General features: G+C 44.3%; 1 protein-coding gene and 1 long non-coding RNA gene across 2 annotated transcripts in view; one reads left to right on the forward strand and one right to left on the reverse strand.

Moving 5' to 3' along the window:
- Positions 1-27,065, forward strand: part of Maml2 (mastermind like transcriptional coactivator 2) — a 325,881-nt gene that overhangs the window by 286,471 nt on the left and 12,345 nt on the right. The window contains exon 3 of the mRNA XM_038324003.1: positions 26,453-26,659. Within this exon, the coding sequence (XP_038179931.1) occupies positions 26,453-26,659 (207 nt within the window). The remainder of the gene's footprint in view (positions 1-26,452; positions 26,660-27,065) is intronic.
- LOC119810496 lies at positions 863-3,563 on the reverse strand. The gene is made up of 3 exons (XR_005284760.1): positions 3,477-3,563; positions 1,768-1,940; positions 863-961 (listed from the first exon to the last, which is right to left on the reverse strand). It is a non-coding gene; the product is annotated as an uncharacterized LOC119810496 (long non-coding RNA).

The following is a 27,065-nucleotide window of genomic DNA, read 5'->3' on the forward strand; positions in this document are numbered from 1 at the left end:
TTTTTTCAGGAAATATCATCTATCTTTGGACTTATTTTTTCTGTAAGAATCTTAGAGTGTTTTAAAATATTAATAGCAGAACATTTTTCAAAAACAGTTTGCAGTCCTGCCTGCACACACTCTGCCTCCTCCCAGACACAAGTGGGATTATCTAGATGTGACTTGTTTGCCGTCTTCCTTCTTTACTTTCTGTGATGGGGATTTGTCTCTGTAGCACAGGTTGCCCTTAAACTCAATAAGGGCTGGCCTTGAACTCACTCCTTAGGCCCGTCTAGCCTTGAGCTCACAGTGACCTTCCTGTCTGCTGGGATGACCTGATCTTGGGCTCTTACCTGCAAGTTCATCTTTCACCCCGACACCTTTCACTCCCACAGCCCCATCACCAGCTTCTCAGCTTCCACTGAAAGTAGAAGGCAAGAGCTTTGAGCAGAAGATGAGCAGAGCGGGAGTTTGCCCTCCCCGAGAAACTGGGACTAGGGCTATGGGCAGTGTCAGCCAGCACAGTTCGTTTCTGAGAGCTGTTCTCTCGTTCCTTCCTTGACCTGTGTCTTCCAGCTGGAAAACTACATGGTCTGAATAATTCTTCTTCGTACATTCACAGGGAAGGACAATTTTGTCTTAATTATGGTCCATTTTAGAAACTGAAGAAAACAAATTGGTCTCCCATGTAAGAAAGAGTCCACAGAAGGCAACACTAGAAATCTGCCTATTGTCCTTAGACTAGCAGAAATTTTACAGTATAAAATAAAAAGCTCTTAGATCACAGTCCATCCTTACCAGGGGACTATTGATGCACAAACAAGATGAGAAACAGTTAAAAGGTAATTTCCTAAAATGGTCTCGGGTGGAACAAATCGGAATCGGCAGTCCTTCCAGAGGATTCTTCACTACTTGATCTTTTAAAGAACTGCTCCAGTCTTCACCCCCAGCAGACGTCACAGCTTTCAGAGACAGACGAGGCCTTCGGAGGGAAATAAGAAATCGATCCACTTAAAAATGTAAAATTCAGTAAAAATTGCTGGACAGACCATGTCCCTGGCTTTGTTCAGAGTCCATCAGTCTTGTAAATACTGCCCTCAATCTGCTGAGTAACATATATATATATATATATATAACATTTACAATGTTGCACATAGTGGAGTCTATGGAAGCGGATGCGGATGTGGGCAAGCTCTGGAAGGTGGCTGTGAAGGCCACTGTCCCCTCAATGGCTCAGGCCGTTGCCCCAGTATGTCATTTTTGTGGTCTCCTCTTCTACATGAGTCCGCTCTTCCCACCTCTTTCCTCATTCTAAACCTACTGCCTAGATTTTAAAAGAACTTTCCTCTGAGATTTGAAGTAAAAATATAATCAATCCACTATATACTCATTTATTCATTCTATAAATATTTGAGTGTGTCTTACATTCTAAATACTTTGGCTACCACTGAAGATGTGGGAGTCAAAAGCTAGCCATCAACTTCTCTGGAGCTTAGTGGTTAAAAGGACAACAGACAATCAAAGAAACGAGGGTCAAAAGTATAAGAAATGTCATAAAGGAAGTCAGGGACACTGTTGGGGTACTACACCGAACTTTGGAACTGGGAAGGCCCACCAGAGAAAGGGGTGTTTAAGCTAGACTTTGAAGGTAGCCCCAGAATGGGCAGGTGCTGTGGGCTTCACCCTGCGGCACCCACCCCTTCATATGCACACACACACACACACACTCACGCACGCACGCACGCACTCCCCCAGGCCAGCTCGCTGTCTCTGGAGGTTTCTACCCACCGTCTCTGCTCCATAGACCTGGGCATCTCCTTTGAGCAGCATTTCTTTCATCTTCCCCTCAGCCGTTCTGCGCCTTTGAGAGCTGGACTTTTCACTTTTATGATCTTCCCACGTCTCTTCTTCTCAAGTCCGAACAACAAATGAGTTGAAGATTTAGTTAATTTGTCAATTTCCTGAGGGACGCAGATCGTTTAAACGTCTCAGTTATTACATTTTAGAAACTCAGCTTTTCCTCTGTACCCCTCACCTCCTTCCCTGCTCCAGGCCTAACAGCCCCACTCTGCTGGTGCCAAGTGTGAGTGACAGAAGAAGCAGCCACCTGTGGTTCCCAGGGCCTCTTGTGAGAGCTTTTAGGGCCAGGCTGCAAAGCCTTAACAGCCCGCTTTAGTGGATTTCTGATGCTTTGATAAAACACTCTGACAAAGGAATTTAAGGACGTTCATTTTGCCAGCAAGAACCAGAGCAGCTGGTCACACTGTACCCCTAGTTAAAAGCCATGGAGAAAGGAGGACTGTGCTCAGGCTAGCTTTTATACAGTGCAGGATCTCCAGCCTGTGGATGGCACCATCGGCAGCGGGCAGCTCGCTCCCCCACCAGTGCCCCTCTCCCCTGCAATCATGCCAGTCAAGACTAATCCCCACCAACAGGCCCTAGATAATCCTTCACACGTAGGCCCAACTCGTAGGTGGTTCCATAGCTTATCATGTTGATAGCTGAGATTAACATCACAGCCCCGTAGATGCTGCCCCGCTGATATGGGTTGCCACGTGTGTCCTACTGAGTCACTAACATGATCTGTCCTTTGAGAGATGGTGGCCCAGGCCTCCCAGTGGGATGTCTTGTCAGTCACTCTTTTCCAGATGCATCTTTATGGATGCATGGGAATGAATACAAAACCATTCTTCAGGTGCCCCTAGATGATCTAAGGACAAGACACACAAATAATGATTCCATCAGGAGGCCAAATCTGTCATTGGTAGCTGGCCCCCACCAGGGAGGGTCTACCTGGACTGCCTTGTTGGCTGCAGCCTAGGAGGGAAACATTGGGGAGTCTGCCCAAGGGTATGGCAGCTCAATCAGAATCACATTTCTCCTTAGCTGAGTGTCCTCCCACGTGCTTCTGGCACCCTCTTCAGGTCCATCTCCCTCCCCTCTGCATTCTCTTGAGTCTTTATCTGTGATGTGATGATCATCTGGTCATAGTTGAATACAAAGACACTAGTATCTTCAGTTTAAAGGTTAAACAAAATACTATCCAGCCTGGTCTTCCCACACATGACTTCAACTGTTCTCACCATCACATGACCTCACTCAGCTAAGCCTTTCCTAATAGGCTAACAGCTTCTTCTAACACACATCCCTTAGGTCCCTGTGAGGCCCTGCTCTCCTCATTGTAGATAACATTAGATTATCTAATTTCTAATTTCACACCTGAGAAAACAGGCACAGAGAGGGTGATTGTTCTATCTGAGGTCACACAGCTGAACTCCAACCCTTGTCCTTCTGGTTCTTCACGCTAGAGTTCTTTCTTCTGCAGATTTTTATGGGAACGTCAGCCAGGCAAGGGGCAGTGAGAGTGAAATACATTCAACAATGACCACATGCTCTGTCAGGGACTCTTGATAAATCAGGTCCCCTTCATCCCACTGAGGGACAAAGCCTAATCCTTCTAGAGCTCTGTACTTTAATCCCGAGGTGCCATCTGTTACCTTTCTGGACACAGATACACAGGACCCAATTTAACTGTGGTGTCTCAGGGTAGAGTGAGGAAGGCAGGAAACTGGAACACATTCCCGCACTGTCACAGAAAGCCAGGGCTTCGGACAGGTCCAGCATACAGCCTTGAGACAGAGACCACCAGGGCAGACACCCAGGATGAGGGGCGATTTGGTTGGCAAAAATGAGATTTAAGAGCTTCTTCGAGGAGTCCTGAGCCACAGGTGAATGCAGCAGATGAGAAACTGGAGTCGAGACTGCTCTCCTAGCAGTCTGCGGCACACCTGTGGGGCCGGTGACTTTGGGAAACAACCCAGCTCAGTGGTAGAGTGTTTGTCTCAAACGGGCAAAGTCCTGGGTCAATTTCCAGCGCCACAAAACTTCGAGGCAGAATTTTGGACACTTTTCTAGCTGACATTTAAACTGTTTGACAGTCCTGGAAAGTGGGTGCACAGTAAACCTGTGCCATCATGGCTTTCAAGAGTTCATCCCCTTAGTTTTAGCCCTGTGTCTCTTCTCTGAGTGTGCTCTGCAGAGTGGCGGTTCTTACATTTCAGGGAGCTTGTCAGACATTAGTGGTTTGAGCACCAGCCGCCCTGCTCACCAAAACCCATCAGATGGGACTCTGCCATATAACAACATGGCAAAGTGTCTCATGCACATTAAAGACTGAGGAGCGAAGACTGTGAGCCCATAGCAAGGGAACTGGCCAAAGATAGGTAATTTTAATATGGAAAAGGAGACCTTTATAAACCCTAGTCATTGGTCCCAGTAGGGAAGACAAGGAGGCGTCAAAACCACACAGAAGACTCCAGAGTCTGGGGCAGAGAGAGCCATGACAGAGAAAGGAGGATCTGATGGAAGATGTGGCATCAGGCCATGAGGACAGGGAAGCAGACACAAACATGGCTTGCCTTTTACCCCCTTGTGCTTGGGGAAGGTCTTTCCGAACATAGTTGGCCTTTGTCAGGGTTTGGCGTGAAGTGAGAATCAAGAAGAGTCTTGTCTGTGCTCTTCTTATTGCTTTGAGTGTCAAGTCATCTCCTCCTTCATGCCTGGCCATGGACGGAACAGATCTGTTTCCCGGAGAATGTTCCATGGCACAGAACAAAACTAGGTGACTTCTGTGTTCCTTTGTTGTAAATATGGAGAGAAACTTAGTCTCACAATTTGACTGCTCTTTTTTCCATTTATTTGAGGGTGGATATTTTTTTTTGCAGGGGCGGGCGGGGCATACACAGATTTCTCTTTGGCCTGCCAGCTCACAAAAAAATGACATGGAGATATACATTAACTATGGGAGCTCAGCCTTAGCTTAGGCTTGTTTCTAACTAGCTCTTATATCTTAAATCAACTCATTTCTCTTCATCTATGTGCTGACATGTGGCTCATGACTTTTACCTCTCCTTCTGCTTGTCTGTCCCCTCACCATCTCCTCTGATGCCTCTTTTGTGCCCAGTGCCCGGAAGTCCCACCTAACCTCTTCCTGTCTAGCTGCTGGCCATTCAGCTCTTTATCAAACCAATTGGAAGGTGCTTTGGCAAAGATACATCTTCATAGCATACAAAAAGATTATCCCACAACAGGGATGTACATGAGGAAGTTAGAAGACAACTGGCCATAGTTCATTCTCTCCTTCCACCGCGTGGGATCCCAGGATCTAACTTACCTTGTTAAGCTTGACAGAAATATCTTTAGTGCTGAGCCATGTCACTAGCCCTGGACTGTTCTCTTAAACAAAATTTCACTTCTGAGATGAACCAACCTTAAAATCAGATCTTTTAGGAGTCACATCTTCTAAATGTGACCCATGCCTTCAGCTAGACTGTTTCCAGAAGCTTATCAACTGGTGTCCGCTTTTACATATGTTATCATTAGCACTTGGCTGCTGAAATAGATGCAATGGGGACTTAGCAAGTTGAGATACCTTAGCCCAAGGAAAATATGATATGCCAAGAGCTGCTTCTGAAGCAAATGGGTTCTCTCCATAACATGTTCCATAGTTGAGATAGCTTAGCCCAAGGAAAATCTGCTATGCCAAGAGCTACTTCTGAAGCTAATGCATTCTCTCCATAACATGTTCCATATGTGAGTCTGACTATTCAATAGATGTGTCTGTGATTGTTGGGGTTCACTGGGCAGGCACTTTTACCCAGAAAACCTCTCACTGAACTATTATCCCTTGTTACTGGGCATTAGCAATCAAATATGTAGGTACTACAGTCAACACCGTTTCTATAAGGAGAGTATCAGCTGATATCACACCAGCGTGATTGTGACTTTATTAGTCACACATATTAGTATCACTTGCTCTATTATCAAATATGTGTGTGAGCTACACTAACTTGTATAACTTGTATAGATAAAACAAGGGTACCAATTTATGTCACTAAAATATTTTCAGTTTCCTCTAAGTTACTGACATCAGCACGTGAAGCTCCCTGGTGTCTTAAAAGCAAATAACATTGTTCCACACTTGGTTGTCTTTCCTTATTCTTCTACTTTTCAGTGATACCCCTTAAAGATTTTACCCAAAATTCCTTCTTACTATAGATTTCCCTTTTCATTTTATGTCAATTCCACTGCAAACATGGTTTTTTCTCCAGACAAGAGAGCTCTTGCCAAAGTCAGGATTGATCTCAAAGTTCCTTTCCCACCGTTGTCTTCCTCCATCCTTGGGCAGCTCAGCACCACCTATCACTGTCTTCTGAAGACCTTGCCCCACAGATGTTCAGGGACCCTTTGGGCTTATTTCTTCTTTACCTAACAGACTTAAGCAATAGAGAAGGACAGAATGCAGGCAGAACAAATACATTGTGAAAGAGGGTAGAAAGGTAACTGTTTTTCTGGTTTCAGCCCTGACATGGTGCTCTTTTGTGTGGATATGTGTGTTATTTGCAATTGGCAGTGCAAGTGTAAAACCCAAACAAAGCCCCATGACACAGGCTGCAGACTGCGCCACAGATCAGAGAGTCTTTTCCAAGGAGCTAAGTCAGTCTAAGCCTCTTCCAGCTCAGCTGGTCTCCTGGTCTAAGCCTCTTCTACGCAGCTCAGCTTGCCTGAGGGTCTTGAGCAGCTCTTATACATATGTTTATATATGGTTGAGAGGGAGGGGCCTAGTGAATCTGTTCAGTTTCAGAGACATCCTGCTGCTATTTTGAGTATTTATTTCCTGCATTTAGGAACCTTCCCTGTGGTATAAAACTGTTCTCCTCCCATTTTTAACCCTCAGTGTTTTATTGAGCTTCCTTCTAAGATGAAAGGTTTTAATCTCCAGGAAGTTTCTGCTACACAAAAAGTGATTCTTGCTGGGCTTCTTTGTCGAACACCCCATGTCCTGGGCATTGGTAAGTCACTATTTAGCCTATGAATCTGCAAGAAATCCAGTCACTTTCCGAGGTCACCTTTTTGAGCCAAATCATCCATGTGTTCTCCCACTCACCTACTATGAGTCTGGTCGCACCAGTGGATAAGGCTGTCTTTAAAAAGTAAATAGAACAGGTCATATGCTGCTCGAAATCCTCTAATAACTTTTCCTCTGGGTCTCCCCCTCCGTCCTCCTCTTTCCCTCTGCCCTCCTCTCTTCCTCCTCCTTTCTCTCTATTTCTCTTCCTCCTCCCTTCTTCCTCATCTTTTCTCCTCTTGATCTTCCTTTTCTCCCTCGCAGTCCCACTACCCCAGCTTTCATCCTGGAGTCAGTCTCCCCCCTGTATGCACTGCTTTGCTCTGTGTTCTTTGCCTCACGTACCCATCACCTTCCCACTCTGTGCCTGAAGTCAGTGTCTGCTCTTGTGTCTGCACAGAGCCAGTGCCCATGGAGGCAGATCATGTAAAAACTGGACTGCGTGTTATCGAATCAAATGGTTTATCTGTACTGACAGAGGCCCAATTTCAAATATGATCTGTGCTCCCTCACTGCGGCCAGTATGTTTAGATAAAGATTATGTTTTAGACAAAAGGACTCTAGAAGAAACTTAATGATGTATTTAAAGTCAGTCCCAAATATCTCTTGAAATATCTTTCCTATGTACCAAGGGTTAAGTTGCTGGAAATTACAAACTTGTGATCTCACAAGCATGCATCACCTGAAATTCTATTCTTTCCTTCACGCTGTAATGACCGAGGAGGTGAACAATGGCCAACCATCACAAACCCTTCCTATGCAGCCTTAAGGCTACAGTCACCTTCACCACTCGCTCTCCCTAATGAGAGGATCTGAAGCCTTGTGGCTGAGTTGCCCAGAATTTAAAGCCAGGTTAAGTGCAATCCACATTCTGTTTTATTTGATTTGTTTTGTTTTTAGAGACAGGATTTTTCTGTGTAGCCCTGGCTGTCACAGAATGTGCTTTGCAGACCAGGCTAGCCTCAAATTCATAGAGATCTGCCTACCTCTGCCTCCCAAGTGCTGGGATTAAAGGTATGAGCCCCCACCCCTGGCTTGCAGTCCACATTCTTAACAGCTATGCCAGGATGCTCCAGACTCTTCACTTAAAAATATAAATAAATAAATAAACAAAACCAAATATTTTTTAAATTTTGTGTGTGTGTGCATGTGTGAAGGGTGCCTTTACAGGTCAGAAGAGAACCATCTGATTCCCCCCAGCTGAGTTACAGGTGCTTGTGAGCTGCTGTGCTTGTATAGCAAACTAATATATATATATATATATATATATATATATATATATATATATATATATATAGAGAGAGAGAGAGAGAGAGAGAGAGAGAGAGAGAGAGAGAGACCCAAACAGTCCTCTGGAAGAGCAGCAAATGATCTTTTTGCTGTTGTGGCTGTTATTGTTGTTTTATTTTTGAGACAGAGTCTTACTATGTGGCATTCCTGCCCTCCCCTCCCAAGTGCTTTAAAAGCAGAGTTATCACATCCATCCCTCTCCACAGCTCCTTGTTCACTTATTTGGGGTGCTTTGGTTTGTCTTCCTGGTTGTATGGCGTATGCACAGGCCCTCATGGATGGCTCCAGAACTTGCCTTTCTCGTGTGCTTTCATGTTCCTGCTCTTTGCCCAGCTCCAGTTACTGAGCTGAGCTGACCAATGTTGTGAACAGCTTTGTGCTTTTATTTTTACTCGGAGCTGTAACGAATAACCTGCTGCAGCCATGTTTGCAAAATGCCGCTTTTCAATTTTGTGGATAACATCTCAATTAAAAGTCAGTACTTGAGTTTGAAGAATAGTTCTGCTCCACTGCATGAAGCATGCGACTCTGGGTTCAATCCCACTGTCACAGAGGAAGAAGGAGGAGGAGGAGGAGGAAGAGGAGGAGGAGGAGGAGGAGGAGGAGAAGAAGAAGAAGAAGAAGAAATTGTTGTTTTGCTACTGTCTGAAAATTAAGCATCGGGCTGGAGAGATGGCTCAGCGATTAAGAGCACTGACCTGGATTCAATTCCCAGCACCAACATGGCAGCTCACAACTGTCTGTAACTCCAAGATCAGACAAATCTGCAGGCAAAAAAATAAAAAAATAAAAAAATAAAAATAAATAAATTTGGAGGGAAAAAAGAAATTAAGCATCATCTTGCTTTGCAGATAAAGAAACTAAGGTTGAGAGAAGCAAAGCGGCCACGCAGGGCTCAGTGTTCCCATATGGAGGTCAGGCTACACATCTGCAATCATTTGGTCACGTTATTTCCAGTATGTACCTACCATGTAGGTCTGCCACTGATTTATAACAGGGACGCTGGCTGGATTCAGTTCATGTTATTTCCTGTCTTTCACAACAGCTCTGGGCTCTGCCCCAGCACAGCACAGGGCTGCCTGTTGGCATCTCTGATCTGATACTTGCTAACTAGGTGACTGAAGTAAGCATCCCAAGTGTTGCTGCTCTCATCTGTGCAAAGGGAGCCCTGGTGAGGCCTCCCACAGACCTTATTAAGCTATGCAGTGGTATCATTTATGAGAGTCAACAGCAACTCTCCATAAATCCCCAACACATGACGGCCATTATTAGTGCTCATAGATAAACAGCTCGAGTGAGCCAGTATTTGAATGCAAGCACGTGTTTGCTAATAATTTAGAAATTGTTCTGATGCTCTAGGCAGCTGCGCATAGTTCCAGTGACTCCATCATGGGGTATCTAGGTCTTTGTTGAAGACTTTGACTTGAGCCACTGTCTGTGACTGTTCTTGTTGCTATTAAAAATTACCCGACAAGAGCAACTTAAAGAAGGAAGGGCTACTTGGGTTCACAGTTGTGGAAGGTCCCTCATGGTGGGCAAGGCACACCAACCATTCTGTTTGCTCCAGAGCTGTAAGGCGTGAGAGGTGGCTGCCCACATTCAAGGTGGGTTTTTCTGCCTCCATTAAACCACCCTAGAAATACCTGCTTGGACACACCCAGCAGTGTGTTGTCATGGCAATTCTAAATCCAGTCAAGGTGACAGCGAAGATTAACCATCAGAGCCACCAAATACTACAGCCTTGGATTCTAACTGGATAAATTAAGATCGGGTCAAGCCCACGGTTCTTTTAAAGGACATTCATATGAAGCCAAACCGCCCTAACTAGAAAGACACGTGCACCAGTAGAACATGAAATGATAAGCTGTACTCAGTCAAAATACCCAGATTGGGTGGTTTTTAAATCTCGCCTGTGGCCATCTCAAAGCCTAAGCCCATCCTTCTACAGTCCTGCAGCTTTTCTTCACAGTTCCAACTCTGGGAGGCTGCAGTTGGAAGTAGTCTGCTTTCTGAAAGGGCTCTTCATCAGACTGCTTTGCTCTCCAGGCGTCTCTGACCATCTTGTGGTCCATGCTACCTGAGTTTCCAGTTAGGCGGTGGTCATTTTGTTTGGTTTCTTTTTTAATTATGTATTTTTGATTTTTTTTCTCATGTCAAACAATGTATTTAGATCATATCCACACCCTACTCCTGTCCCAGACCTGCACTACCTCCTAATACTATGTTTTCTCCCTCCTCTTCCTCCTTCTTCTTCTGGATAACCCACTGTATGTGTATATGCTCCGTATGTACTAGAGTATAGGGCCATCTTGTGCAGCATGAGCAACTTAGGAGAGGTCACAGCCCTGAAGAAAGGGACTGTCCCTCCCCCTGCAGCCATCAGGTAAGGGAAGGGTCTCGTGAGTGTCTCCCCTGTGCTGCTGCAGTATTGCCTGCCTTGATCTCGTGCAGCCTGGTCACACTACACATAAGGCCAAGTACACAGCGGATACTCTGCTCTGTGGTGAGCCACTTCAGCTTCTCCACGTGGGTGGATGGGTTACAATCTACTTTGTCTTCTGGAAATCTGTCATTACTTAATTCTAGTTCATTTGAAAGAGAACTGAACAGACACAGGGTCCTTAGGGACCACGTCCTTCCATTGCTAAATGTCACTGTTTATTGGGACGGTGGTATGTTTCCCTTGCTCGTTTTTACTGTTGCCATTATTTTCATAACCTTTGTCCCTCGTCCTTCAGAAATCTGTGTCTGGTAATCAGTCGCCCCCCCTCATTTCAGCCCCATCTCACACAAGGAACACAGTCACATCGGTAGTACCTACATGTCAAAACTGAGGGGGAAACTCTTCAGATCCTCCTAGTGTGACCTAGCAAGACAGATAAACAGCGCCTAAGCCAGGACCAGAAACACAGACAGGAGGCCAGGATGTCACTCTGACGTTATACCACCCAAGGCCACTCACCATGATGCTTGCTCACCTTACAACTGTACCGTCTTGTGAAAGAGAATATTTGAAAGAGGATTCCCAGAAATGATGTGTTTGCTTTTAAGCATGATGCTTTACCAGCCTACCAGCTGTTTCCATACAGAAATGCTACTGACGGTAGCCATGCCCACCAAACACACGGCTGAAGCCTATCAACTCCACAGTGGTGGGTAAAGGGAACAGAAGTCCAAGGTTGGAGAAACACTGCTTAATCCATTTCTTCAAAGATGCTTGCGCATAATCTAGGAAGCAGATGTGAAATGAACGGCTCATTGTGGGGCTCCCTGTATCCATTCAGAGTCTGCCAGACTCCGAATCCAAGTAGAGACTGTGCATAGAGCCACTGTAGATTCCTGGAGCATTCAAAGTGGGAATTGAGAGAGGGCTGCCCCGAGCGAGCGAGCGAGCGTCCCTTCAGGCACGGCACAGCACAGCGGAGCTCACAGACAGGAAATCTGCCAGACTGTCTCTGCTGAAGGAACACGTGCAGCCAGGAACAAGGAACCACTTAGTGATTAATCACTGTCAACCTTTGTTCTGGTTAAAGACTTGATTGTTGGACGGGCTTGTACTGAGGGACTGTTCGGTGTCTGTTGTTAGGAGATTGCGTTCCTCCCAGGCTCCTCAGTGGCTGGAAGGCGCAGTGCTCTTTTGCAGGGTGGAGCTAACTTGAAAGTGTTCCTGCGGTGCCGGCTAGGGGTGCAGGAGAGGCCTGGGAAGATCTGCCCCCAAGCATCATCACGTCAGAGCCCAAACCTTAGGCTTGGCTCATTTTTTCAAAAATTTTTTAAATATTTATTTTTATTTTATTTGCATTGGTGTTTTGCTTGCATGTATGTCTGTGTGAGGGTGTCAGATCTTGGAGTTACAGACAGCTGTGAGCTGCCATGTGAGTCCTGAGAATTGAACCCAGGCCCTCTGGAAAAGCAGTCAGCGCTCCTAAGCGCAGAGCCATCTCTCTGTCCCCTTGACATGAAATTTTTAACAAATTTTAGAACTCTGACAATAAGTGAAATAGGTAAAGGTAATTTATAAAAGAACAGATAAAAATATTTCCAAAATATATATGAACAAAAAACACATATGCACACACCTTTTTTCCCAAATAAATGTCTTTATTTTATTTTTGGGTTTTGAGACTGGGTTTCTCTATAGCTTTGGAGCCTGTCCTGAAACTCACTTGGTAGACCAGGCTGGCCTCGAACTCACAGCGATCCACCTGTCTCTGTTTCCTGAGTGCTGGGATTAAAGGTGCGCACCACCACTGCCAGGCTGTACACACCTTTTTCAGATTCAGCAAGTTCACAGTCAGAAATCAAAGTGTAAACTGATGTCCCTGTTCCTCTTATCATGTATCAAAAAGTCATCTATTGTGATTTTCAAGCCAAATTCTTCTTCACTGGGTTGCATAAGAGGCTGGGGGTCTGTCTTGACATTAAATCTCTCCCTTCCTTCCTCCCTCCTCTTTTCCCTTCTTCCCTCCCTTGCTCTCTCTCTCTCTCTCTCTCTCTCTCTCTCTCTCTCTCTCTCTCTCTCTCTCTCTCTTCTAAAACAGGGTTTCTCTTTGAAGCCCTGGCTGTCCTTGAGCTAGCTCTGTAGACCAGGCTGGCTTTAAACTCACAGAGATCCACCTGCCTCTGCTTCCCAAGTGCTGGGATTAAAGGAGTGTGCCACCACTGCCTGACTGACATTTTCTTAAAAGTTAAGAAAAAATAATTGTATCTACTCTATTGTTGATTAGTTGGCTTATAGCATTTTATATTGGCATTTTTAAAACTTCCTTTTACTACCAAGAAGCATTTGAAGGAAGAAAAACACAATATTTTTAAATTTAAAACATCTTCTTTCTGGGTTGAAGTGAACTTATAAAACTATGGAATTATGTTAAGCATTGTTGCATCATTGCTATAGGATATACGGTCATGTGGAAGTATTGATACGGATTGCCTAGAAGCATGATGGAATCCAACAGAACAATCTCCCGCCTTCCTCTCTCCCTCCCTTTCTCAACAAATAGATCTGGTTACAATTGTTTTTATGTCTGCAAAGTGCAACTTATACAGTGTTTTATAACTTGATTATAATTGTTAGTGTCAAAATGCCGCTCCTCCCTTCCCTTTAACCTATCTACAGGGCAATCAGAGAACCTTAGTAAGAGCTGTTTTGACCTCAAAAACCATCAAAATGTAGCCTCTGGGGTGCTCCCATCTCTACCTGGTCTGCAGGGAGCCCACAAGCTCTTCCTTTAACATCAAGCTAGAGTCTATCATGGTGGCCCAGAGACTTGTAGAGAACAAACCAATCAGTCCCAGTAGCTCCCAGCAGATTGACTCTAAATCCTCCCAAACAGGAAAGATTTATTTTTTCATTTAAATATCTAAATAGAACCCATCTTCCTCAGAAAATATTCATGATCTGTAAGCAATGCAGTGTTTATTATCTTGAGACTATATTAAAATACATATCCTTAAGTGAAGAAAGGCAAGATAGGTTTTCTCTGGCTATAATTAAGTGTTGGTGTTATAGTGGGTCAGTACAATTAAGAAAACTTTGCAATGATAATGGGCACTGTAACTGGTTAAGACCTTATAGTTGGCAGAGGATAGATCAGAGGATAGATCAGCCCTGATGCTAACCTGTGTCCCTGCTCTTGTTCAGGGAATGGCTTCCCATAACAGGCACTTCATAAATCTTGGTGGGCTTGGCTGATTTCCTAGACTTGACCATCAATATTTACATGAAGGAGCTTGACCGCTGTGTAACGCTGGTCCTTGAGCACTTGTCCTTGAAGCAGCTTACCTAAAATCTTTAGGAGAGTTGGAAAATACATCAAAATAAATCACTTTATATGGAACACTGTGGGCTATTATTTGCATTTAAATAGAAACACTACATCCTTCCTTTGCTGTGACAAATGCCTGCTGCTAAATGAGTTCACACTTCTGACTTCCCTAAGAAGGAACTGTATCTATCAAAGTCCTTGGTCCCCTCTAGCCTCTGAACACTTGCGGGTTTGTAATGGAGTAGCAGTTTCTGTTCATAGTAAATTTGACTGTTGACACGCCAACAGCCTCTTTCTGATTTTTCTGAATATAAATAGAGTAAAATTGGTGGGATCGCCAAACTTATCCCAAAGAGCAGTGTTTCCCCCAGGCAAAGAGAGTTCCTCTCTCTTATGAGCAAGACAGTTTAAAATCTAAGATCATGTTAAAGTGTTGAGATTATCTGCATCTTGATGGCCAAGGAGAAAACGATGGGTCCAGCTTCCAGAAAGATGGTGAAGGCAGAGAGCAAGGACTCTGTATGGGAATGTTCGTCCTGAGCTGGGAGGGGAGGACAATGCTGGCAGCTCACTGCAGAGGGCAGCCGTCTCCAAGGCCTGCCCTTGTCACAGTCAGTGGTATTTATTTACCTGAAACCAATTGAACTGCTTTCCCTAACACGGTAAGGCTAAGAAGCCACATTAACGCAGCCTCTAACAGTGTTACTTTGTATCATAACAGCTCAAAAAACCGCATAGGTTTAACTCTCAAAATATTCAGGGGTGGCCTTTTAAACACAGAGTGCTAAAGCTAGCCTGACACCTTGAAATCTGCAACTTTTAAAAATGATGCTGACACCCAGTGGTGTAGACGAAACCGCTTCTAACAGAGGAAAAGAGCAGAGAATGCAGAGGGAAAATTAGACAAACACCGGTGAACCTCAGCTAAAATCCATTAAGCAAATCGGGCCCCTGGGTGAGATAATCCAGCTGTGTCTTGCTAATGCCAAAACAACCACAGTAGCTGATGTAGTTAATTTAAACATTCTTTTCGAACCAGCTTTCTTTCAGTAATATGTATGTATAGGAAATAATTGCTATTAAGCTCCGTGATGTCCAACACTGTGGCGTTTTGCATGCTTGGCCCAAGCTCTGCTAATCTTATGGGGAAGTAACAAGTTGTTGTTTTTAATTTTCTGTTTTGTTTCCCTCTCAGGATAGTTGAATAGCAATAGTTTTAAAATCTAAAAGGATCCCGTTGGCTCAAATTTAGTGATAGTTTTGACTTAAAGGTTGGATGTACACTAAATGAGCTGCTATTTGAATTGAGTCACCCACCAAGGAGCTGCAGCAGACCCAGATGTGTGTTCTCCTCAGAAGGGAGCTGCAGCAGACCCAGATGTGTGTTCTCCTCAGAAGTGCGCGTGGAGCTGGAAAGCACAAAGCAGTGTAAACACTGGGAATCGCATAGCGTATCAGTCTTCCAGCATTGTCTCCAGATCAGCAGTTAGGCCCATAAGCCACAAATGTTTACCCCATTGAAAAACGGCTGGACGGTTACAGTTCCAATCGAGAATCTGCTTCCAGTTACAAGTAACAGAGCCCAGTGCAACCAACCTAACCCAAATTGCTGAGGAATGGGGGTTACAAGTCCATGTCCATCTGTACCGTAGAATTTACATTCGCGGCTTTCATGGTGAGCAGGGTGATGTCTCTAGGATCTTTTCTTGAGCAACAACCAGCATCCCGAGTCCAGACACTGGATGGGATAGCCACCTTTGGTGTTTGCAATTTTACTGAGAGCTTTCAGTATTTGCGTTACTTTCAAAATACTTGGGTAACTGTGAATTATGCTCTAAGTGAAGCTGATCTGATTTTTAGTCAAATACATACCTGTTACTTATTTGGCAATTTCCAATTTGTGTGAAATATTCTCTCTGAGAGAGAGAGAGAGAGAGAGAGAGAGAGATCCCTAATCCTATTACTCAACATTAAATGTATTTTAAAATTCTCACTGTTCTTCTTTTCTAGAGTTGTAGCTACAAAGTAACAGCAGAGTGGACAGCTATGCAACTGATTTAATAAAAAATAACTAGAAAATATAAGACCAAAAAACCCTTGACCTTCCTCATTGCTTGAGTAGACTTTTTATTCAAGGTTATCGTTTGTCTAAAATGCTACTCTAGTACCCTGCAGATAAAAATGTATTTGTATCATTTGCATACGTAAGATTTAGTAAATAACCTGATTTTTCTGGAAACCGATTCAAGAGAAATCTCTGCTCTTTTGAAGTGGGTCCCTTAGAGTCTTAAGAACTGGCTTGTTTGAAGTCCCACTGAAGCACTTGTCTCCTAATCCAGAGAAAACTTCAGTGCTGCCTATAACAGAGAACACATGGCTCCTTCCTAATGTCCTGTGTGGCCATTGCAACAAAGCCCTCAAAGATCATCAAAGACACCGTAGAACATGAAGACGTAGACCAGTCAGTATGCAACGCTTGTGCCTCTGGGGTTCTTTGGTAGTAAACACAACAATGACAATGACTAGATCCTCCATTTCTGTTATGTATAAAAATATATAAAGTGTGAGCTGATAATAGTTAAAAATAAATGTTAGCTTTCCCTCAGTGCCTGGTGCATTTGTGAGGCACTGTTCAAACATTGTAAACCCATCACTTACAAAAGCTATGAGGTGCATCGCTCTTGATTCTGGAGCCTGAGGAGTCTAAAGTCAAGGAACTGACACGGGTGTCTGCTGAGGGAGGCCTCTCATTCGTGGCTCTTTCCCTCAGGCAGACAGAAGACAGGATGGACTGAGACAGTTCCTGTTAGAAGGAGCTCTAGCCTTTTCCCAAGGGTGGGACCCCCACAGTTCCATCATCTTTCAAGACGCCCTTCCTCCTAATACCACCATGAGGATAAAGTTTCAGTGTGAGTTTTGGAGGTTTACTCAACCACAGAAAACACTGTCAGTGCTGGCTGTGAGTGGTGGCAAACGTCTGTTGTTCAGAACTCAGGAGGTAGAGGAGACAGAAGGACTAGGAGTTCAAGGTCAGCTTTAGCTACATAGTAAATCTAAGAACAACCTGGGCTTCATGAGAACCCAGTTTAAAAAAAATAGAAAAAGAAAGACAAAAAGAGGTCGAAGAGATGGCACAGCTGTTAAGAGCAACAGCTGTCCTTCCAAAGACCTGGGTTCAATTCCAATACTCACAGTGAACTGTAACACAGTACCAGAAAATCCAATGGCCAAATGGACAAAACACCCACACACATAAGATGAAATGAAAACAACCCCCCAAAAACATTACATTCCTTATGAGGCAAAGACTGTAACTGGTGTGAGCGTGGAGACCCACAGAAATCATTTAAGGCATCATTATTTAAGGGTATAATGTCAGAGCCATTTGTGAGATACAGTCTACCAATGACAAAATTGCCTACATATACAACTCCCCAGTCTTGTTTCATTTGTAGGAGCTGCACTGACAATGTTTAGCTCTATAAGTGAAAGGGCTGAGTGTTTATTGCTGGTTGGTGTTTAGTTGCTATTAACATACTTTAGTCAGTTGTCATGCAGCTAAATGATGTTCAGTAACTGTCAGGTTAATTTAATAATAATAATAATAGAGATATTAATGTCTATCTGAGGTTGGATGCATACAAGAATTTTACTCACTGTGTGCTGTTTGGTCTTTAAATTGTCCTGGTGATATTGCTACCACCATACAGCTTGTTGAAAGTGGAGTTGGCATTTCATCTGGTTATGTCTGCTCGCCACTTTTTAAATGGCTCTTAGAACACAGGGATATTTTCTAAATATTCTGTGCATTACCAAGGTCATTCACCTTTTAGAACAAGTTTTCTTTTTTTTAATCTCCTCCTTGGAAATAAAATTGGAATAATAGTTAAAATGTAATTATGGAAGGGGCTAAATGAGATGTCAAGCCTTTGATGCATGACCTGGGCTTCTAGTTTGCAAACACTGACACCTTCGAATGGGAGTAGTTGTTTCAGATGGCATGCTATGCTGTACTCACCGCTGCCCTGCTGTAGGAAATGCGAGCTCCCTTATCTCCCACCCTCCAGCATATTTTCACAGGGCCTCTCTGTGGGAGCACACCCCTTTGTAAACACTGGGATTAAGAACTTGGACCTTACTCCTCATGCTGGGTCTCCTTGCCCAGCCTTAACATGGTACTTAGTATTACTGCAGCTTTACTGATACTCATAAAGGACCTGGCCTTTCCTAAAGAGAAACAGTGGAGGAGTAGATTGGGAACCGGGGCGGGGGAGGGAGGGCATCAAGGGAGAGACTGGGAGGAGGGGAAGGAGGGAAAGCTGCAGCTGGGATGTAAAATAAATAAATAAATAATTTAAAAAAGAAAAATAAAATAACTTCTCTCCACCCTTGCCTTTCCCTTCTGTTGGTTCCCCTGGATCACTGAAGAGAATTGGCACTTTGACAAATTATGTCTTCCTGTCTTACGACAGGAAGCTCTGTCCTTGCTTCCATCTAAACTGCTTCCTTGTTCATTCATGTACATTTTTAAAATCAGGACTCTTTTATAGGAGCCCACTGTGCCCAGGACTAGGAACGATCCAGCCATCCAAGCACATGGCTAGAAGACAGGTATAGACCAAGGGACCACTGGGAGACGGCAGGCTAGTGCCGTCTGTCACAGACACAGAAGGTCCTCGCCTGCCTCAGCCTTGGGGAGTCAGAGGGGACCTCCTGGTTAACATTTGCGTTGAGTCTAGGAAAAGTTAGCATCAGTTGGGAGGGAGAAACAGAGAAGGAATGTTCCAGACAGATAGGACCATTATACTTTGATGGAGAAATGCCCCCCATAGGCTCTGTGTTTAAATACCTCGTCAGTGGCTGGCGGTGTGTGTAAGATACATCTTTATGCTCAAAAACAAATATTGTGCCCTTAGGGGATTTGCACACTTCCTGAAACAGCAAATGAAGCTGTTGGTTGCTGTTTGTGGAGACGAGAGGAGGGCAGAAATGGTAGCTCTGCGAAATCTTCACAGCATCACAACAAAACACTGCTCTAGAGACAGAGCGCTGAAGGCCAAGCTGGAGTGCAGACGTCTCAGGTCCACCACAAAGAGCCCTTCTGAGGCTGAATAATTTCTCATTTAAGCAAATTGTCTCATTCCTTCCCACGAATGAGCACATTTTCCCCACTCCGCCCTGACCCGCTGATGTTCTCTGCTCCTGGCCACCGTCTAGCCCAGAGCAGCCTCCTCATGGAGCTGTTCTCACAGTCAATCCATAATAGGTGTCCACCCCAGAGCTAAAATAAGCACGGTGTCCTGGTGACTTGAAAATTAGGTAATATCTGAAGGAAGCCTCGTTTCCATCGGCGAAACCAAGGAGACCACAAGTGCAGGCTCAGACTTTCCCTGCTGAGTGGGGGGGATGGGGCGTGTTGGGGGGCTAAGGAGGAAAAGCATCCTCCTCCCGAACTACCTCAGAGGACAAAGGAAAATGCTAAGTTCAATACATTCCCCTTCCTTGTCAAACTCCTCCAACACCCCCCCCCCACACACACACACACACAAACCTATCATTTCTATCAGGCAAGCTGCAAATCTCTTAAGCAAATGAATTTTTTCTTTTTTTAGATTTAAAAAAATGGCCTGTGTGTGTGTGTGTGTGTGTGTGTGTGTGTGTGTGTGTGTGTGTGTGTATGTGTGCTGGCACGCGCGCGTGCATGCCTGCATGACCTTATGTGTACCATGTATGTGCCCATGTGCCCATGTGTGCCCATGTGCATATGTGTGTCCTTGGAAAACAGAAGAGGGTGTCAGGTCCCCTGGAGCTGGAGTTACAGGTGGTTGTGAATAGCCAGATGTATGCTGGGAACTGAATTCAGGTCCTTTGCAAGAGCAGTAAGTGACCTCAACCACATTTCCTAGGATTTAAGTATTCTTCATCTTATGGTTAGATGTGTGACCTTGTCTAATTAAATTCCTTAAGGATTTGAGAGAAAGTCTTCACAGAAAATGTGGAGTTGGGCAAAGGGTTTCTAAGTATCTTCCATTGCCAACATGTGCCATGGGTGCTGGGGAAGGGTAGTGATGGCGCTAACACACCATGGTAGTGTAACTTAAAAGACTCAGCTTCTAGCATCACTGGGCTAGCATAGGTAAGGGGCAGGAAACGTGTTCTCTTAAGGCCAAGTAGTAAATATTTGGGTCTTTGTAAGTCACGAGGTTTCAGCCACAACTCTTGAACCCTAATTATAATGTGAAGGCAGCTACAAACTGTTTGTTTTCCTTTTTGAAATACAATGTCTTCAGAACAGGGACCCACTCTTTCACTTACATATTGTTTGTACAACAAAAAGCCAAGTGGCCAGTGGGATGTGGTGTGCCCTCTGTGTCATTTGCTGACCCTTGAAACTAAGCCCTGAAGTCCCCAACCTGAGACGGGAGTGTTTTGTCCCTTTGGTTCTTCGGTTTCCAAACTCCATCCCAGGCAGTTTCTGAGAAACTTCTCTGCCACCTTTGTACTGTGTCAAACACTGGCCCTTTAATCACTTCAGCTGCCCACAGCCACCTCATCACGTATAAGCCCAAATAAACGACTTGAAGGAGCAGGCTGGCCAGCAAGAGTGAACCCGAAAGAAACAGCTCAGGCAGCTAGTTTCTCAGGCAGAGTGATAAAGAAATGGCTTTATCAGCTAGCAGAGCTGAAGACAAATAGCCCAAGGGAATAGTTGAGCAGTCCATTCACTGAGCCAGGGAAAGCAAGAAGGGAGGAGAGAGGAAAGATGGATTGAATGGCAAAGCGGTCTGTGAGCTCTACTGTACCAGCCGGCCCAGCTGGGTACTCTATCTTGAATTTGTTTTGCAAATTGCAGATGCCTAGCTCTGGAAGCCAAGAAAAAGAAAGGGTGGTCATCCCAGCCAAAATCCTCCCAGGGATCTCTAGTAACTCCCAGGACTTCGGTTTGTGAGGGAAAAGCATTGAATACCCTCCTTGTAAATTAGAGACACAGAGAGCCATTTTAATCAGATGCATAGACTAACAATATTCTTCAGTTATTTTAAATAAAGGAGAACAATGCTTATTTTAAATTTGGGTCCTCTGTAAAGTTGTCGTGTGTCTGTGCAGCTCACAAAACTGTTTTAACAGTGACTAAATTCAGTAAGCCCTCCCATCTCAACTCCCTCTCAAGGAACTGGTGGATTCTTTGATTTGCTGTCTTCTGACATGTCTAATACAACCACCCCCTGCCTTTGGCTTAAGTCAGTCCTCCCTGACAGATTCCTTGTTTCACACTGAAACAATAACAGCACCATTTTTATGTTGTAGTATCTTTTAGGAAGATTACTCGAGTGTTGGCCACAATATACTGAGATTCTTTGGTAAAGTAGGATCCATTTGCCAAGGTTCGCTTCTACTTCTCAATCCTAAGATTTCTTCATACAAACTGTTTCGTTAAATATTCTAAATTGAGGCCTCAGCCCTACACAAAGAACTACAGCAGCTGAGGAAAGCTAGGGTGGGAGAGGTGGTCCTCCCTAGGGAAGAGCTCACCAAGTAGTACCAGAACCAAATGGTCATCCCTGAAAATATACACACAAGCAAAATTACATAGACCCAACAGGTTATATTTAGGAGCATGTATGTATATACAAATACATATAAGATTGTAATTCAATAACAATTGCTGAAAAAAAGAGGTCATGGAATTTGAAGTTGAGGGGGGAAGGCATAAGGGAGGGTTTGGAGGGAGGCAAGGGGAGGGGGAAATATTATAATTAAATTATAATCTCAAAAAATTAGAGTAGAAATTTATATATATACTTATATGTATATATTCTAAAGTTGGATGTGGGAATACACATCTATCATCTCAATATACATATGCACCACGGGAATGAAAACCTATTACTATATATTAAGTGGAAATGAAGACAGGGTAGGTTAGCATCAAACACTAGAGCTGAAAACAGAAAAAAACATAAATGAAAGATAGTTTGAGTTAATTATGTTAATCAGTTGTGTGTTTGTTTCTTGTTACCAGATCAATCTTTGATTCCAATTTCTCTAGAATCTTGGGCTTTCTATAATAGAAAACACTACATCAATGGAAAGGCACACAAGCACATACATGTACACGCAGTGTCATGGAAGATGGGGGTGTGCCAACTTTACCATGACTTTCATTTGCCCTCCAGAGGGAAAGTTGCACCAGGTGGAGGGAGAACCAGGTGACTTCTATGGTGTTGAGTTCTCCGCTGCTGAATCTAGGAGGAGCAGCAAGCCTGGATGCGGAAACCAAAGCCAATGCACTGGAGCATATTTTTCTTTCAAAATATTTTATGTACTGAAGTTTGCACAACATCTTGGCAATGAAGGCATGTCTGTGAAGGAGGTGTCTTGTGTTTCACAGCTAACATAAGGGCAGAAAATGTGACAGCAGCTAAATGTGGCTTCAATCACAAACTGAAAGAACGTGCAAGAGTACCATGGTAAGGTCTATGAGCTACAAGTTCAAAGGTGAAAAGTCTACAAAATTCCAGAAGGACATGTCTCTCCCTCTTCCCATCACACCAGGGCATGTCTCTCTACCCCAGCGCTAACTTCGGATTTGGACAACACTTGAGACTCTAGGGAAAAGGGTCCCAGAATATTTTTGGTATTGTCTAGGAATGAAACTAAATTTAGAACAGTCCATCTGTTCGATTAGCGAGAAAAAGAGCTGCATTTCCTTGGCGTGCACATCCTTTATAAATCTCAGAGATGGGTGCTGTTCCAGATCTCTCTGGAAATTATTTTGAAGCTCACCAGTTCTGCCAGCACCAAACACGCTGTCCATCTCCTTTCTTTTGGTTTTTAAAAATCATATTTTATTCATTCTTTGAAAGTCCCATACAGTAATGCAATGTAGTTTGTTCCTATCCATCAACCACTGCTTCCTTCCAACTTCCCTTGGTACCCCCCCAGTCCCTCACCCCCAACTTCATGGTTTCCTTTTTTGTGCTATTAAAAAGACTCAGAGTCCAATTAGACTGCCCATTGTTCATGGGTGAGGGACCCTACACTGGGGCATGGACCACCTGCCAGTGTACACTGTAAGCTCATGTGTAAGCTGAGGGTGCATACATAGGTGTCCCCTCCAGGTAAGACTGAACTCTGCATCTCTGCTAAGGCTGTCACAGAACACTTTTCAGTGGCCTGTGAGGCCTGACCTGTTTGCTTGAAACCTAAGAGATAAAAATAAAAATGCACCCTTGAAATCTCATTAGGAGCCGAGAGTGGCCGTCGTGGTCGGCCTTCCTGGGAGCCAGTCTTTTGACTCTACCTTCTTGTTCTCACAAGGATCATCATCATTGTCCCTGTTTTCATTCTACAGATGAGGAAAGCTAATTCACTTCTGCCGGACCTCGTCCCTAAAAATGCCAGAATTAGGGCATGGACTGGCATGGCCATTGCCTAGAGCTCCTTTTCAGTCCCTGTAAAGCCATTCAAAGAGATCAAAAAGTCTTTTAGATTTTTTCTACCTGTTTGTCAATCATTTCCTTTAAACATGAAATATTTTCTCTCAAAATCTTGCATAAAAATTCATTTTTTGTCTTAGAAAAGATTGTTTGGGTTGAAATAGTACGGAGGTCTAACGGCTGCTTCCAGGGCATTCTCTCTAAGCTCGGCTCCTTCCACCATCAGTTCCAACGGCTCTAACACTCCTCAGCTGTCTCTTTCTTCCCACCACAGGCTCTGCTTCCCTCTCTGAGGAGCCCCGAAGGTTCAGCCCCCACCCCTACTCCCCACCTCCCCACCCCTTGCATATTTCCTCCTCTGCTTTCCTCCCAAGACATTCAATTCCCAGATCTTCCTCTGGGTCCCTATGCCAGGGACATTCCTAGTGGCTTGAAAGACACACCACGGGAGAAAAGGACTCCTATGGGCCATATGAATTTAAAATGGAAAGCGGGCAACATCATATACAAGATGACCGTTTGGTGCATGGCTCACACAAAATTCTTTCTTCGGTGTCTACTGACTGCATTCGAGAGGCAGCCTTCTCAGTCCAGCTGACCTGGCTTCAAACCCTCCTCCACTCTCGCCCTTGAAACTAACTCCAGGGTCTCCCTCAGCTCAGATACCTCATCTGCAAAACTGAAGTGAAAACACAAGTTCTTGCTCATTTTTGGGGAGGATTGGATAAATGTTGGAAAACCCTGAATGCTGCAACTGTCCTATGTGTTTAGTTTGGGCAGGTAGCTCTCCTCATTATTCTAGACCCTTTGCTGTTGAGGCCACTGTTAGGACCACGTTTCCTACTGCACTGTATTTCAGACTGGCAGCTTGTCTACTCCTTTAAAAAGTGCTTCGTGGCTAACATTTTTAAAAATGAAATAAAGGAGAAGCTAATTCACCCTAGGACTCAGACTTCATGACAGTTCCTGTTCTGGTCTGCTGTGAGCACATGCTGTCCGGCTGGGGAGTAAGGGATGGACTGGCCTCTAAGGCACGGTAAATGTGAGCTGGCATATATGCAAAGTGACCCACCTCCCAGAACCCTATCATCAATGGATGAGGATTTTTGATGATGTGCTTCTTTTACATAACCTAAATTTTTATTTTATAATGTTTTGTTTGTTGTAGTTTATATTTTATTCTTTGAGGCTCAGTCTCCTGAATGCCAGACTGGCCTCAAACTCATTATATATCAGAGGATGACTTTGAGCCCATGGTCCCCTTACCACTACCTTCTGAAAGCTGGGTTTACAAGAATATGACATTATGCTTAGGTTGACTTTATAATTCCTGACCTTTGTACATATGAGCATCTTCCAACCCTTGGTTAGATATGAATCTCCAAGGGGACTGTGTTTTCTAGTTTTTTTGGAGCCCTACTAGCACAGAGCTCTGTTGACGTGAGAGTCCCCTCTGTGTGCTGTGTTTGCCATTAAAGAATAAAGAAACTGCTTTGGACCTATAGCAAGGCAGAACTTGGGTAGGCAGTGAAAGCTAGGCTGAATGCTGGGAGAAAGAAGGGCGGAGTCAGAGAAACACCATGGAGCCACCGCCAGAGTCAGACATGCTGTAACTTTGCCAGTAAGCCACATGGCGAAATACAGATTAATAGAAATGGGTTGAATCAATACAAGAGTTAGCCAATAAGAAGCCAGAGCTAATGAGCCATACAGTAATTTAATTAATACAGTTTCTCTATGTAGGAGGAGGCTGCTTGTTCATCCTGGCCACCCAGCTAGCTTAGACTCGAGACTGCTTGTTCTCTTGTTCATTTCCCAGCAGCCCAGACCCCCAAAATAACCACACAGAAACTGTATTAATTAAATCACTGCTTGGCCCATTAGCTCTTGCTTCTTATTGGCTAACTTCTCTTACATTTTTTAAAAAAATATTTATTTATTATGCATACAATATTCTGTCTACATGTATGCCTGAAGGCTAAAAGAGGGCAACGGACCTTATTACAGATGGTTGTGAGCCACCATGTGGTTGCTGGGAATTGAACTCAGGACTTTTGGAAGAACAGGCAATACTCTTAACCGCTGAGCCATCTCCCCAGCCCTTACTCTTACATCTTAATTTAACCCATCTCCATTAATCTGTATATCACCATGAGGTAATAGCCTACCAGCAAAATTTCAACATGTCTATCTCCAGCAGTGGATCCATGGTGTCTCCCTGACTCTACCTTCTTCCTCCCAGATTCAGTCCAGTTCTCCCCTCTTACCTAAGTTCTGCCTTATCAACAGGCCAAGGCAGTTTCTTTATTCGTTAATAGTAATCACAGCACACAGGGGACTCCCACATCATCTCTGTGATTATTTGGGGTCTGAACAGTCGGGAACTAACTAGCAGCTTCCTCCAACACTCTGTAGACATTTCACTCGGAAATGATGGTATTTCACAGTGTTGAGCTCCGTTTCCTTCAGGGTGCTAATCTACCAATGGTGAAAAACTAGTAGAGTCCTCAGATTAGTGTGGTGATTCGCTGGTATCCAATATTGCCTGGTATGTGCCGTGACTCTCCTTGCCATTGCCAGTGAATAGGGTGTCCCCTTAGCATAAACTGCCACTAAATTCCCGAGTCTCTGAGTAAAAAGACACATGCCTCATGTGCAGAATGGCTATTCAGCTTTTAAACACATAGTTGGAAACCATTTTTATTATAGGACCAGAAATAACAAATGCACACTGGCTTTAGAAATGTGGCCTTTACTTCTAAGCTGTTGAGGGCATCACGGTATATTCCCATGGTAGTTTTCTTTGAAGTTCTATAAACACCTCCTGGAATGAGGAGACTCTGCCCTAAGAGTCAGATGGGAGTTTATCCAGTGCCCACCCTTCACCTACCTGCTCTGTTCTCTGCGTTATGAAACGATTTTGTGTATGTTTCTCCAGATGTCCAGCCCATTAACCAAACTTGTTCTTCAGTAGGGTGAAAGTGTTTGGCATCGAAGCCTCACATCTCTGTGCTCCTTGTGTCTTACTTGACTCACGGTAGCTCCCCCCTCTCCTTTCTCTTCTGCAGGATCAACAACACACTGTGGTGGGCCAGAGCACCGGCCCCAGTCCAAGTCCCAACTCCTGCTCGAATCCAAACACTGCGAGTGGTTTCATGAGCAACCAGCAGTCTCTGCTGAATCAGCAAATGATGGGGAAGAAACAGACCCTGCACAGGCCAGCCATGGAGCCCAAGCAACAGCTCCTCCTCCAGCAGCAGATGCTGGCTGATTCGGTAAAGCTACCTCCTAACTTCCCTGTGTGGAATTCTTGTGTCTCCCTGTGTTCTCTTATCTACGTAAGCAACAGTAATGAGGCTGTAGTGGATGCAAGAGAAACTAAATCCCATGAATTTAAAAAGCAGGGGAGAAAACAAACAAACAAAAACAAAAACCAACTCTGATTTACCAGCTGCTAGGTGCGTGGCGTACCCGTCCCCTTAATGACCAGCCCTGCCCAGTTCAGGAATGCCTGTGGCCAGCAGGGCCTTTGAATGGAGTGGATGAAATCTCAGTTATTCCTAGCCTGGAGGGCTGGAAAGAGTGAATTGTGCTTTAATCATCCCAACTCCGAACTGGTTTTTAGAGGTGAATGAGCTTTAAAGGGAATTTTTAAAGGCTAGCAGGAGTTTCACCCCCAAG

The sequence above is a fragment of the Arvicola amphibius genome, chromosome 3, assembly GCF_903992535.2.
Source record: "Arvicola amphibius chromosome 3, mArvAmp1.2, whole genome shotgun sequence".
NCBI lineage: Eukaryota > Metazoa > Chordata > Mammalia > Rodentia > Cricetidae > Arvicola > Arvicola amphibius.